At 54.5% G+C, this 13,154-nt stretch overlaps 1 protein-coding gene across 1 annotated transcript in view; it reads right to left on the bottom strand.

Moving 5' to 3' along the window:
• Positions 1–339: 339 nt before the first annotated feature.
• The window catches only part of MPPED1 (metallophosphoesterase domain containing 1), an 88,341-nt gene continuing 75,526 nt past the window's right edge, over positions 340–13,154 (bottom strand). The window contains exons 4-6 of the mRNA XM_077167852.1: positions 5,883–5,998; positions 3,093–3,206; positions 340–1,256 (exon numbers count right to left, since the gene is read on the bottom strand). Of these exons, the coding sequence (XP_077023967.1) occupies positions 1,138–1,256; positions 3,093–3,206; positions 5,883–5,998 (349 nt within the window). The 3' untranslated portion in view covers positions 340–1,137. The remainder of the gene's footprint in view (positions 1,257–3,092; positions 3,207–5,882; positions 5,999–13,154) is intronic.

The following is a 13,154-nucleotide window of genomic DNA, read 5'->3' as shown; positions in this document are numbered from 1 at the left end:
CCTCTCCCTTAGGGGTCAACCCCAACTCCCTTCTGCCCAAGTCCTAATTTAAAGAGGAGGAACCGCAGTTGCCCAGGGTCCTACACAATGGCAGAGAGGGGCTGCGGCGGTCACCGCGCCACCCTCCCCTTAACCATTTAGTCTTCTGAGGCTGTGGGCGTGCCCGAGAGAATCTGAACAGTGCCGGGAAATCACACCAAGGAAGGGGGCCTCATGTGGGAACAGAAATGAGGAACACAGGGCCCACATCGTTGAATCAGAAGAGGCGTGGGTGCATGTGCACACGTACAACACACGCATGTGTGCACATGGGCGTGCACGTGTGGCAGAGCTGCTGCAGCCCCTCGGGACCTCTGCATTTTGCGGAGCTGTGCATTCCCCAGGGTCAAGGTTGTCCCACCAGGACTCGGGAGGCCTCCACCCAATCCTGGGCTCTCCAACGGCTCATTTTGTAGAACACCCCCCCACCCCCCCAAAATCCAGGCTCTATGTGGGTGCCAGGGACGCTCAGGCCGTTGTTCACGTCATAAAAATGCCCACAGGAAGAAAAGCTGGGAAACAACACGGGCAGACCACTCATGCGCCTGGCCAGGTGCGTCCAGATTCCTGAGATGGCCCAGATGGCCCTCGGAGGGGCTCAGCCGGGAAGCAGGCCTGGCTCCCCTCCGGCCCCGGGGAGAAGGAGGGCGGTTTGTGCCCACACCACAAACCCTCCCAACCCCGGGGGCCCCTGCCACACAGAGCCTCCAGCAGAGGGAGATTCTGCACAAGAATTTCCAAAGCCTGTCCCGGACGGCCCAAGAGCAGCAGCTTCTCAAACCCAGGAGGGTCCAAATGGAGAAGGGTGAGGATTCAGTCATGTCCCAAGCCAGACAGGACCACGGGCTGGGCCGTGAGTCAGGTACGCGCGGGATGTACGTGGAGGAAACAGTAATGAGCACAGGGCCCCCGACGGGGCCGGTAGGGTCCCGACTCCAGGCGATGGAGGCTGAAGAGTCAGAGCGGTTTTCTTCATTCCAAGGCCTCGACCCGTCTGCTGGGTGGGTCCCCGCGGCCAGTTGGGTCATCTGGACCAATCCTGCATGGAGGGAGGATGGGTGGGGGCCACGCTGTCGGCCAGGTGTACATGGGGAGCAGTCAGGAGTTCCGGGGTGTGGGGAGGTCGATGACTATGGGCGGGTTCACAGGCTGGTAGTTCACAGTACACACAGACGCGTTCACGTAGGTGGTGGTCCCGTCTGCCATGACTCCATATCCTGGGGGGGAAGCACACACCCGTCAGGCTGGGCGGGGAAGGCCAGGACCAGGGGCAGGGGCCTGGTCTGGGAGTGCAGGAGTCAGGAGGCAAGCTACTGAAACTCTAGAACTCAGCTTCTCATCTCTGAAATGGAGATGACGGTGTTAGACCCCATTCCAAAACCGACCACAAGGGGGATCAACTCAGATGATAATCCACGTAAAGCGCTCTGCCCAGTACCTGGCATATGAAAAACACTCAGTGGGACATCCTCACAGTCATCGGCATCACCACTGTCGTCACCAACCTCATCGCTCTCATCACCGTTGTCATGGTCACCACCATCACCACCGTAATCATCATTGTCACCTCTGACATCATCATCACCATCACCACTATCATTCCCAGCACCACCACAACCATAACCATCATCTCTGAAATCACCATTGTCATGGTCACCATCGTCATCACCACCATAATCATCATCGTCACCTCTGACATCATCATCATCACCATCACCATCACTGTCACCACCATCATCCTCACCCTCATCATCCCCCCCATTGTCATCATCATCATCATCATCTTCATCATCCTTAATGACCTCTTCATTGTTGTCTTCATTACTGTGCGGTCATCACCACCACCTTCACGCCATGTGCCTTTCTCAACCTCTGTCCACCCCCAGTCCCTACTCCTATCTTGTCCACTCGTTAGAAACCTCTCCATCCTGCAGCTCAGATCACCTCTAAACCAGAAGGGACATTTCCTGTTCTCTGGAGCCCCTGTTTTTGCCTGTGCAATCATTCAAGGCTGTGAGACACACACATCCTTGATGCTGATGGTGCTGCATGCCCACAGCTGGGCCACGGAAAATAACAGCCATCATTCTCCCATGATACACAAGTTGTCCATCTTTCAGGTGACCTCTTGGATCCAGCCTTAGATTGCTGGCCTGCGGTCTCAGCCTCTGTACTGGGAAATGATCTAATGTGGACCAAGCATCAGGGGCCTCGGATGCCACTGCAGAGGTTCAAGGGGCTGGAAATGCCTCTGGGGGAAACCGCATGGGTCCCCAGGTTCACAGTAGCTGGATGTACTTGCCGGCAGAGTGGGAGGGGACAGGGAGGCCTTGGATGGGCAGGATGAAGCTCCAGTTAGGTAATGGCTGAGGACACCTGAAGGTTAGCAAGGGAAACCCTGCTTCCAGTGACAGCCTAGAGGTTCAAAGGTGGCAGAAAGGACTGGAAAAGACATCACCATCATGGCTGCCCTCCAATGCTGTGCACATAGCAAAGGGCTCCAGCTCCAGAATAGAAGCCAGATGTCCCGTCTGTACAAGAGTGGACGGGGGGCACAGAGGGTTATCCAAGCCACTAGAGTCTCCCAGCCTGGTATTCAGTCCCTCCGTATTTATTGAGCACCTGCTTTATGAAAAGCTCTTGAGATATAAAAAACAAGCCAGGCCACCACCCTCAAGGAGCTCACAATGCACCAACCAAGTCCCACCCAGCCTCCATGGCACGGCTTGTGCCCCCTTCTCTAGGAAATCCCCTACCCAGCTCCTGAAGACTTCCCCAGCTGGAGGCAAGGCAGAGTCACAGAGCGCAGAGGGAGTAAACTTACCCCCTAGGTATTGTGAGATTTTGCATTCATCTTCCTGTTATCAAACACCTTGGCAACAGCTCATTGATGGCCAATGTGTGTAAAAGGCATTTGCAAAGCGTGCATTAGAAATTATCTATTTCCCTCCTGGTTAAAGAGGTTAGGAGACAATGACCTGGGTTGCAGGGAGGAGAGGTGGCCTCTCTGAAGGGCCAGCTTTGGCGCTCCCCACCCCATCCCACCTGCTGACCTTCGTGGATGTGGCCAAAGACGTGCAGCCGTGGCTGGACACGCCTCTGCACCGTGTTGAGCAGCTCCACACAGCCCACCCGCTGCATCTTCTTGGGGACCCAGTCCAGGAAGCCTGTGCAGGGAGACAGAAGGAGGGTGAAGGTGGGGGCCAGGAGAGGCCAGCGCCCAGCCCCACACAGCCCAGGCAGCAGCAGCTTTTGCAGCCTCAGAGAGACATGGCAGGTCTGGGACTCGCTGGCCTGGGTGCAGCTCCTGCCCTTGAGCGAGCTCTCTGCAGCCCTGCCCTGCCTCAGCCTGTGGGGACCGGGATGGACCTCTGCCACCTGCCGACCTCGTAGCCTCACCACCTCCTTTGCAGGGCAGTGGCCAGGGCCACAGCGGGGCCACTTGTAAGAACCCAGCAAGGGCCAGGCCCATGGAGTGGAGATGCTCAATGACCCTGAGCCTCCCCCAACCACGTGACCATTCGTGCACCCATCCATTGCAGAGATGAGCCAACCAATGCCGGAGAAGGGAGGGGTGTGGCTTAGGTCATCCCCGGGGCCAGGGGCAGGACAGAGTCCCCCAATACACAGCCCAGGGCCCTCTGCCAACCACAGAGCAGAAAGCAGTGAGACTGCCGCATTGGAAACATTCTAAACACACGTCCCTAAATCATGAAAATTCACTTCTTCATTCAGTGCAGCCTGCTCGTGCCACCACTACTGTGTCTGCTCACCCCGCCAGCCTCCCAGAGCAGCCCCATATGGTGGCTGCTTATTATCCTCGCATGCTGCACAAACTAAGAATAATTGATCACTTAGAGCGAACAATTAGAGTTCATTTCGGCCTCTTTCTGTTTGGGTGGGCGAAACAAGTTTCTGCAACTGCCGGGAAGAGGAAGGGGGGACATTGGACTTAGGAGAATGAGGCAGGCTGCAATAGATGCCAGCTTCAAGATGAACTAAGATGAGGGAGAGAGAAGGGAGGAATGGCAGGCAGTGAGCAGGAGGGAAGAGGCTTGGAGGCAGACTCCTGGATTTAAGACTTACTGGCTGTGTAGCCTCAAGCAAGTCATTTAACTTCTCTGAGCCTCTGTTTCCTCCTCTATAACAAGGGATAATCCAGTCATTATTAGAGGCACTTGGGGTCCCACCCTGCATAATGCTGAGCCCCTTTCATGGTTCCCAGTGGGTGCTGGGGAAGGGGAGGGCTCTCCAGCTCCTCCGCCCTCCTGGAGTTTACAGTCTGGAGATGAAGTACTGGCAGCACCAGCTGGAATGCCTGGCACATAACAGCACCCCCTAAATGGGAGCTGTGTATCCTCTGTGAAACAGTCAGGATGGAGTTCATAGAGCAGGAGCCCAAAAGATGCTAGGATTGGGTGGATGGATGAACAGACTGATGGACAGACAGATAGATGGACGGATCCAACAATGGACACAAGGAAGAATGAAGGTAAAATTAAAGGAAAGATAAAAGGAAGAAAGGGAGTGAGGGAGGAAAGAAGGAAGGAATGGAGGGAGGGAAGGAGGAGGAAGGGAGGAAGGGAGGCAGGACCCAATACAAAGCCTTTGACGGAGCCTTGCTGTAAGTGACCGATGGCACTGCATGACAGACGCGCTCATCCCAGTGGTCAGGAGGCCTCGGGTGGGGTGACATAAACCTGGCCACGATCCTGCTGAGACATGCTGCCCCCTGGGCCCCAGGGCTCTTCCCTTTGGTGAAGTTGGAAACGATGCCCCAGAGCAAGCCGAGCTGGGCCTCCCATGACAAGCCATCTCCTGTGCCCCCCCCAATGCCTTTTCCACCTTCACTCCCTGCCTCCCCCGGACCCAAGCCTGATGCCACCTCCCAGTGCACCTCCCCAGGCCTCTTCTGACAGCCCTGTCTCTCCCTCTGCCTCCCCAAGCTTCCCTCATTCCTGAACACATCCCATTGGGCCATGTCGTTCCTGCACCCCTCAACCCTGCAGTCCACGAGCCCCCCAAAGGCAAGCCCCGGGAGGGTTAACCCTGGCCCATGCCGCCTGGCACGGGGTCCGTTTGGTGGAGGCGGCAGCGGGAGGAAGCAGCTTTTCTGGCCAGATAAGGGGTTTGGACTTTATTCTAGGGGCTGAGGGAGCCATGGTGGGTTATAGAGAGATGGCATGGCATAATTGATGATTTAGAACCCTCTCCTACTAATATGAGAACCAACTGGAAAGTGTAAGACTTGGGGATGTGGAACCAGTGAGGAGGCCACAGCAGTCATCAGAGAAGGAGAGAAGATGCTGGCCTGACCAACGTGGGGCCAGGGGTTGGAGTGAGCAGAAGGAACTGGGATACAGTTTGGAGGCAGAAGGACCTGCTGAAGGACAGAATGCGGGGTGAAGACAGGGGGAGAGACTTGAGAGCCAAGGAACTGCTGTGATGGGTGAGGGTGAGGCAGTAGGCCCACCCTGATGCCTGATGGGTGGAGGGTACCCAAGATGGAACCCCACAGAGGGGACCTCCTTTGCCACGTATAAAATGAGTGGATGCTTCTGACCTCCCCACATTGTTGTAAGGAGTCCACAGGGTAACAAGTCAAGACTCCAGCACAGAGCAGGTGCCCAGAAAGGGAGGGGGACAATGGAGTGATTCGTCCCAGGGCCCAGCTGAGCCCCCAGCCCATACACACACATGCACATGCAAACACACTGACACACGCACACACACACTCATGCACAAGCAAGTGCAAACATGCATGCACACTCACGCGTGCACACACACCCCGGCAGGCATGCCTGGGGGCCAGCTGTGGCCCAGCCCGGGGAGCAGACCCTTACCCAGTGGTGGCCCGTGGGTTATCAGGATGTCCACGCCTTCGGGAATGAGGTTCCATTTCTCAAGCAGGGCCTGACCTCGCGGGAGGTTAAAGCCCCAGCCGTAGAACCAGGGCTGCCTGTGGGGGAAGAGGAGATGGTTCAGAGAGGGCTGGCGAGAGCCTAGGGGGATCACCAGGAAGGGGGCCATCAGGCCCACTTGGCACCAAGAAACTCCAATCAAGGTAAAGGCAGAGGTGAGCCTCGACCCAGACCTGCACAGTGGCAAGCTGGTGGCCCACTTGGTCACCACCATTTCTCTTTCCTTTTTCTTCCTGCTCACCTGCAGTTCCTAGTTTCCTATGATCAACAGGTATTGTTTATGAAATAAAAACAACTGAAAGTTAAAAAACAAATCGGCTTCTGCTAAAGACCTTATTTGCGCCAAGTCTTCCCAAGGAAACCCACAGAGAACATTCTCCACCTGGCCCCAGCTCTGGGAAACCCTCCTCCATCCCCCCGCCCCCACCCCCCACAGTTGGGGCAGTGACGTCTTTCAGGGGGAGCCGCTCATTCCCTGCTTTCCCGGGACGCTCCCAGCCAGGGGTCCAGGTAAGGCTGAGCCCATCCCCAGCGCTAAGGGTGGGCCTTGCAGACTCAGCCAATCGGCGTCATCCCATTCCTTCATTCCCGTTCATTGGTTCAGTGGTGGGCACATGACCGAGACTCCTCCCACCAGAGGCAATGATGAGAAAAGAGGATGACCCGTGAGCTTCTAGCCTAAGGGGAGCTAGTGGAAGCAGACCGCACCAGAAGCCCACCAGACCCCCACACTTGTCGGTTACAGGGGCCAGTGAATCCCATCAGAAAGCATCCCATCAGAAAGCAGTTTGCATTGGGTTTTCAGACACTTGCAACAAAAGCATCCTGACTGAAGCATCAGATTCATGAAGCATCGGATATTCAACGTGAATACAGCCCTTTAATGTTCACAAAATCACTCTCACCACCATCACCATCATCACCTCCCTCTCGCCACCATCCAGGGACCTTCACCCCTACAGCAAGTCCGGTCAGGGAGTTCTGTTTTATGGATCAGGAAACTGAGGACAAAGGGGTAAAAAGTAAAGACAATCACTTTTGTCTTCATGACCATTTGCTGCAAAACTACCTTATACCAGGTTCCATCTAAGCACTTTACCAGATGAGTTGGTCTAACTCTTACACGAACCCTGTGAATTTCGACTATTACTATTACCATTTTTAAAATGCAGAACCTGAGGCTCAGAGAGGAACACAGATCAGGGATCTGGACCCAGATCTGCTGCTTCCACATTGGATCCCCACCACCACTCGCCAGCATATACCCTGCAAGTTGAGGGAGAGGATAGGCTTTCACACTTGCAACCTCTCACATGCACAAAGCTGTCACGTAAACCCCTCCCATGGTCCACGAAGTCATGGGGCAGCTGACACCCCTGGCTGTGGATCTAATGGCTCTTCCCTGTCGACAGTCACTCAATGCACCTCCCTGGAATCCTTGGGGTTCCATGGAACACCATTTGGAAACCTTGATTCAGTCCCACCCTTGCCAGTCCAGATTAGAAGACTGAGGTTCAGTGAGGGACAGGGCTGTGTGCAGGTCACATGGTGAGTCAGCAGAGGAGCCAGATTTAGAAGAATGGGTGACCACAGAGGTCATTTGGGGTATACAGGCCCTCTTGACATTTCAGACAAGTGTGGGATCCCCTCTATGGCCAGTCTCACTCATCCCATGACTCCTGCCTAGACCTCCGTTTCCTTTCTCTTCTGCCATCCCTGACCCACATCTCATATTTATCCTTCAAAGCTCTGCTCCAAAGTCTCATCCTCACCTTTGAACCCTGGCAACAACCAGGGCAGGGGGTCAATAAGTGCTTGTTTAGTGAGTGGTGGTGAGTGAGAGAGGACTGAATTAGTGAATGAGTGGATAACAGGATGTCAAACAGAACTTTATTTGTCTTGGGATTGCAGCTAACATTCCAAAGCTGAAACCAACCCTCTAGAAAGAGAGTCCCCTGGGATAACTGACGGAAACGGCAGAGCAGGCCAGGCCACCACCGTCTCAGCCCCCACCAGCTTAGGCTCTTGCCTTGAGGAAGAGGCCGTGTGTGGCCCCCACCTTGTTCTCGGTGAGGATGGGTGAGGGGGCTCCCATGGTCGGGGGGGGCCTGAGGAAGGGACCGGGACATCTGTCCCCCGAAGCTGTGGGAAGAGGAACAGGTATTGGGGGGCAGGGTGCAGAGGGGCTGTCCCAAGGGTTCCCCATCCCCAGGCGGTGCCCCCCAAGTGAGGACAAGGCGACCGGGGCTGGGGACTGGCTGCTGGGCGGGGGGGCCCGGGGGTGGGGGTGGTCCCATTTGAGGGCACCTCCTTCAGTCACACACACACAAAGGCCTGTCCTTGCAAGTCCACAGAAAGCTGAGGGTTCTTTCACACACACACACACAGGATTTTACATCAACTTCAAGGGGTCTTGGGGTCCTACTGACCTGAGTTAAAATGCCTCCATCTCTTACCACCAAGACCAGTGACTTAACGTCCCTCTCTGTCTCAGTTCTTGCATCTGTAAAATGGGTATAGTAATACTACCTACCTTGATAAGGCTGCTAAGAGGAGTAATTAGTTAATCGATATAAAGTGCTTAAAGCAGTACTTGAATGTGACCATGTGATTGTGAAAACCTCGTTTTGTGTCTCATGCTCCTTTTTTCCAGGGTTAGGGCAGATGAATAAAAAAGTAAGGACAAAAAACAAATAAATAATTGGCGGGGGCAGGGGAAAGGGGTTAACAAAATTGGGTAGATTGCAATACTAGTGGACATGAAAGGGAGGGGTGAGGGGTATGGGATGTATGGGGGTTTTTTCTTTTAACTTCTCTAGGTGATGCAAATGCTCTAAAAATGACCAGGGTGATGAATACACAACTATATAATGACATGGTGAGCCACTGATTGTATACTTTGGATGGACTACATGTGTGTGAAGATTTCTTAATAAAAATATCTTTTAAAAAAACAGTACCTGGTTCACAAAAAGTACTTAATATGTTGCAGGTGCCATCATCATCCCTGTCCCATCATCACTGCCGTCATTACAATAAACACCACCATCCTGTTTCCAGTATCAACATCACCCTCATCACCATCATCATCACAGTCTCTGCCATCCCCACCCTCCCCACCATCCCCCCTCCACCACCATCATCATCATCACCATCATCACCATCATCATCACAGTCTCTGCCATCCCCACCCTCCCCACCATCCCCCCTCCACCACCATCATCATCACCATCATCACTGCCAACAGCACCATCATCATCACCATCATCTCCATCCACATCACCATCATCACCATCATCTCCATCCACATCACCATCATCACCATCATCTCCATCCACATCACCATCATCACCATCATCTCCATCCACATCACCATCATCACCATCATCTCCATCATCACCATCACCATCACCATCACCATCATCACCATCATCATCACCATCATCATCACCATCATCACCATCATCACCATCATCACCATCATCATCACTACCATCACTGCCAACAGCACCATCACCATCATCACGATGGACCCTTCCTGATTCCCACCCATGGAGCCTGGATGAAGAACCTTTGACCTCAGAAAGACTCTTCCAAACTTCAGTTTGATGGATCACAACAACATTTGAAAAAAAGAAAAGAGAGAAAGGAGACAATAGAAACATCAGAGTACATCATAATAAGAAAGGGATATTTCAGCTAAACATATTTATATTTAAATAGACACCTACATGCATGTGTGCTGAATCACACTGTAAAGCGTTTTCTATGGTTCCAAACAGTTTGGCAGTCCCTGGCCCAGGGACTCGCTGAGGCTGTTCCACCTCTAACTTGCTGAGCTTGCGGCTCTGCAAGTCCTGAAGCCCCTCAGTCCCTGGGCCCGTGTGAAGTCCCACTTCAACTGAGCTAGGCAGGGGGGCGATGAGCCAGGCTGGGAGCACCGCAGGGAGAGAGGCAGCAGCCTAGAAGCCATCACTGGGCAAAACCCAAGGACCCTCCCTGGAGCCCCCAGCCCCGTCAGCCAATGGGGAAAGAAGCAGAACATCTCTGAGGCTGCCTTCCAAACACAGGATCTACTCTTCAAAAATCCAATCAAATATTTACAAGGCAGGAGAAGGCCCCCTCAGCAGAAAGAAAAGGCACTGTTGTGCCTGTGAAACCGCAGCAGAGGGAGGCTTTTGAAAGCAGGACTTAGGAACATATCAGAGACCCCATGGGCCTGCAAATGCCGACCAGGGTGGAACCTCCACCTGATCCAGGGCCCTTTTCCCCCTCCTAGACAATGATGAGCCTGAGAGGCTTGGAATCTACTATGCCATTTTCCAGTGATGCCCAGAGAGGTTGCTCCACTTGCCAAGGTCACACAGCAGGTCTGCGGCTGAGCCGAGCCAAGCAAGGTACCGGGTCTCAGGCAGCAGGTCCAGGACTGTTCCTATTGCCTCTCCTGCCTCCTCTTCCCACCCATCACCCACCCCCATGGTCCATCATCCATGCCCATAGCCTATCACTCACCCCTACTCATCTCTGGGACCGTCAGAACATTCCCAAATGCACAAGAGAGCTGGCCTTGCCTGTAGGGCAGGGCATTGGCAACTATGGCATCTGGGAATGTCAGCTGACACCCATAAATCAGCTCTGAGAGTGCTGCGGAAGGACGGAAAGGGCACTGAAGTTGGTGCCAGACATACTGGTTCTGCCCCTGAACTGGTCATATCACCTTCTCCAGCCTCAGTTTCCCTCCCGTGTAAAATGGAATTTAGAAGCCTGTGTCCCAGACCCTACCCCAGGGTGGAGAAGCAGCATACTTCTTGCTGCTGATCCCCACTGCTGGGCACAGGGGGCCGGCGGGGAGGGAAGGAGAGAGGAAGTTTAAGAAAAGTCGATTGTACACTCAATGTGAAAACGCCTTTAACAAAACACTCGGGAGCTGTGTCTAGCTTTTATTGGAAATTGGGGGAGGGGGCTGGGAAGAGTGTAATCAGACCCAGCTTCATCCGGAGGGGACACTTCCCTGGACAGCCCTCCTCAACCGAGGGGAGGGACGGGCGGGCAGCACGCCCCGGAGGCCATGGACCAGCTCCTCCGTACAATGTTCATACAAGACAGCCATCAAAGGGACCACATGGGCCCTTCCTCGAGGTGACATCCGCCCACGTCCTCCGGCCCAAGGTGGAGAGATCAGCAAGGGCCGACAAGCAGATTTAAACATGGTGGGGTCAGAGGTTGAGCTGCACGGCCACCTGCTCATGCTCGGGCAGGGCAGGGGACAGGCGGGTCGTGGGTACAGCGGGACCCAGCCTGCCCATCCCGCCCCACCCTCCCCGAGGGAAGGCCCCCTGGGCCGGCCCCGTTTCCCAAAGCCCTGGCTCCCGGCTCCGTTCCCCAGCCCCCGAGGGCCGGGAGCCCTGGCTGTCTGTCCCAGCGTCCAGGGCACAGCAGAGGTGCAGGAGGAGGCAGATGAATTAAAATTCCAGCTAAACCATGGGAGGCGACTTTATGTCCTGAATTTCTGTCTTTCTGTTTTAAAGTAACCATTGGAATAATTTTCTTACAGAATGATAGTTGCCATGACAACCAGAGCAAATTTTCCTTTTCTGAAACAGATGTCTCATTTAGTTGAAAATTAGAATGTGAACAAACCCATGGGAAAAATTAATTCAAACTTTAACAGAGCGCTGAATACAATGTAATCTCTCAGAGGTTAACCCCTTAACAGCTTTTTTGTGCGCTTATAGTAACCTCCGAATCCAGTCTAATTAAGCCCGCTTAGCCAATATAAATGACCTGCTTGTGCTCAATCATTAAGATGATTTTCCCCCAAAGCATGAATTCTGGGTTCCCTCAAAGCCACCAGGGATGGGGGAGATTCTTGCTCTCAGAACATGGCTGAAGCAGAGCCTGTGGGGTTCAAGGTGAGGCCCACAGCACCTGGGAAGGGCTGAACCCCGGGGTCATTGAATGGGCCTGGGGCATGGTCACCCCTGGCCACACACCACTTACTTGAGGACCGAGGCCTGGGGGTGGTGCAGGTCCCCAGAGGGGACCCCCAGTGCCCGCTTGCCCAGGTCCAAGCCCTGCACCCCGGCCACCACGCTCCTTCTCACATGTCCAGTGGGCAGCCTCCACCCCCGCCCCATCCCACAGAAAGCAGAAACTGAGGCACAGAGAGGTGCAGGGGCTTGCCTACAGACACCTGGTGACCACGGGACACAGCCCAGGCTGGAAACTGGAGCTCAGATTTTAGGGCCCGGGTCCTTTGCTTCCACCCCAGAATCATCCAGTCATGACCAGGCTCCTCAGTAAACCCCCTGCACCAGCCACATTCACATCTAGTAGCTCAGGAAATCCTCAGGGCAAAACTGCTGGGAAGGCCCTCATTTTAGAGACAAGGACATGTTGGCACAGAGAAGTCAAGCAATGTGTCTGAGGACACACAGGAAGCAAGGGGGCTTGGACGAGGGCTCCTGGCTCCTGCATCCTGTGCCCAAGATGGTGTCTGATGCCATGAGCTACCCCTCCTCCCCACTGATCTCTGCTTGCCCCTCTGAGCTGCACACAGATGTCCCCTGCCAAGTCCCTGGCTTGGCCAGGTCCCCTCAGAGCCTGGATGGGGGGTGAGGAAGGACTCTGGGTCTCTAAAGGGCATCTTCCCCCATGTACCTCCTCTGCTCCAAACCCCTTCATGGCTCCCCTCTGCCTCCAGGACAAGCCCAGCCCTCACAGCCTCAGACATGGGACTCTTGGGATCCTGTTCAAGTTTCCTGCTGAGTCCACCACCCATCAGCCCTGACCACCCACTTCTGGGCTTTGCTCATGCCATTCCAGCTCCCAAAAATATCCATTCCAGCCTCTCTTCAGGGCCCACGTCCCAGTATTCATTAAGGCCTGGCCCAGGGCCACCTCCTCCAGGAGATTTTCCCTGATTGCCATCATCCCCCAAGCATAGGCCCACCTGCCCTTCTCTGGGGGTTCTTGCAAGGGCTCCTTCCACGGCAGGCCCAGGTCAAATCTGCCCCTGGATCCCTTATGCCCACCAGGAAGCTGGACTCAAGCAGGCCTCAGGGAGGGCTTGCTCAAGGTGCACATGAATGAATGAAGATTGGGTGAAATAGGGAATGAACGAACTGGTGTGCGCGACCTGGCAGACAGGTGGGACGAATGAAGCGTTAGCCCTCTCCTCTCTCCACTGTGAAC

Source organism: Tamandua tetradactyla, chromosome 7 (assembly GCF_023851605.1).
Source record: "Tamandua tetradactyla isolate mTamTet1 chromosome 7, mTamTet1.pri, whole genome shotgun sequence".
NCBI lineage: Eukaryota > Metazoa > Chordata > Mammalia > Pilosa > Myrmecophagidae > Tamandua > Tamandua tetradactyla.
This window is presented reverse-complemented; position numbering and strand designations above follow the sequence as displayed.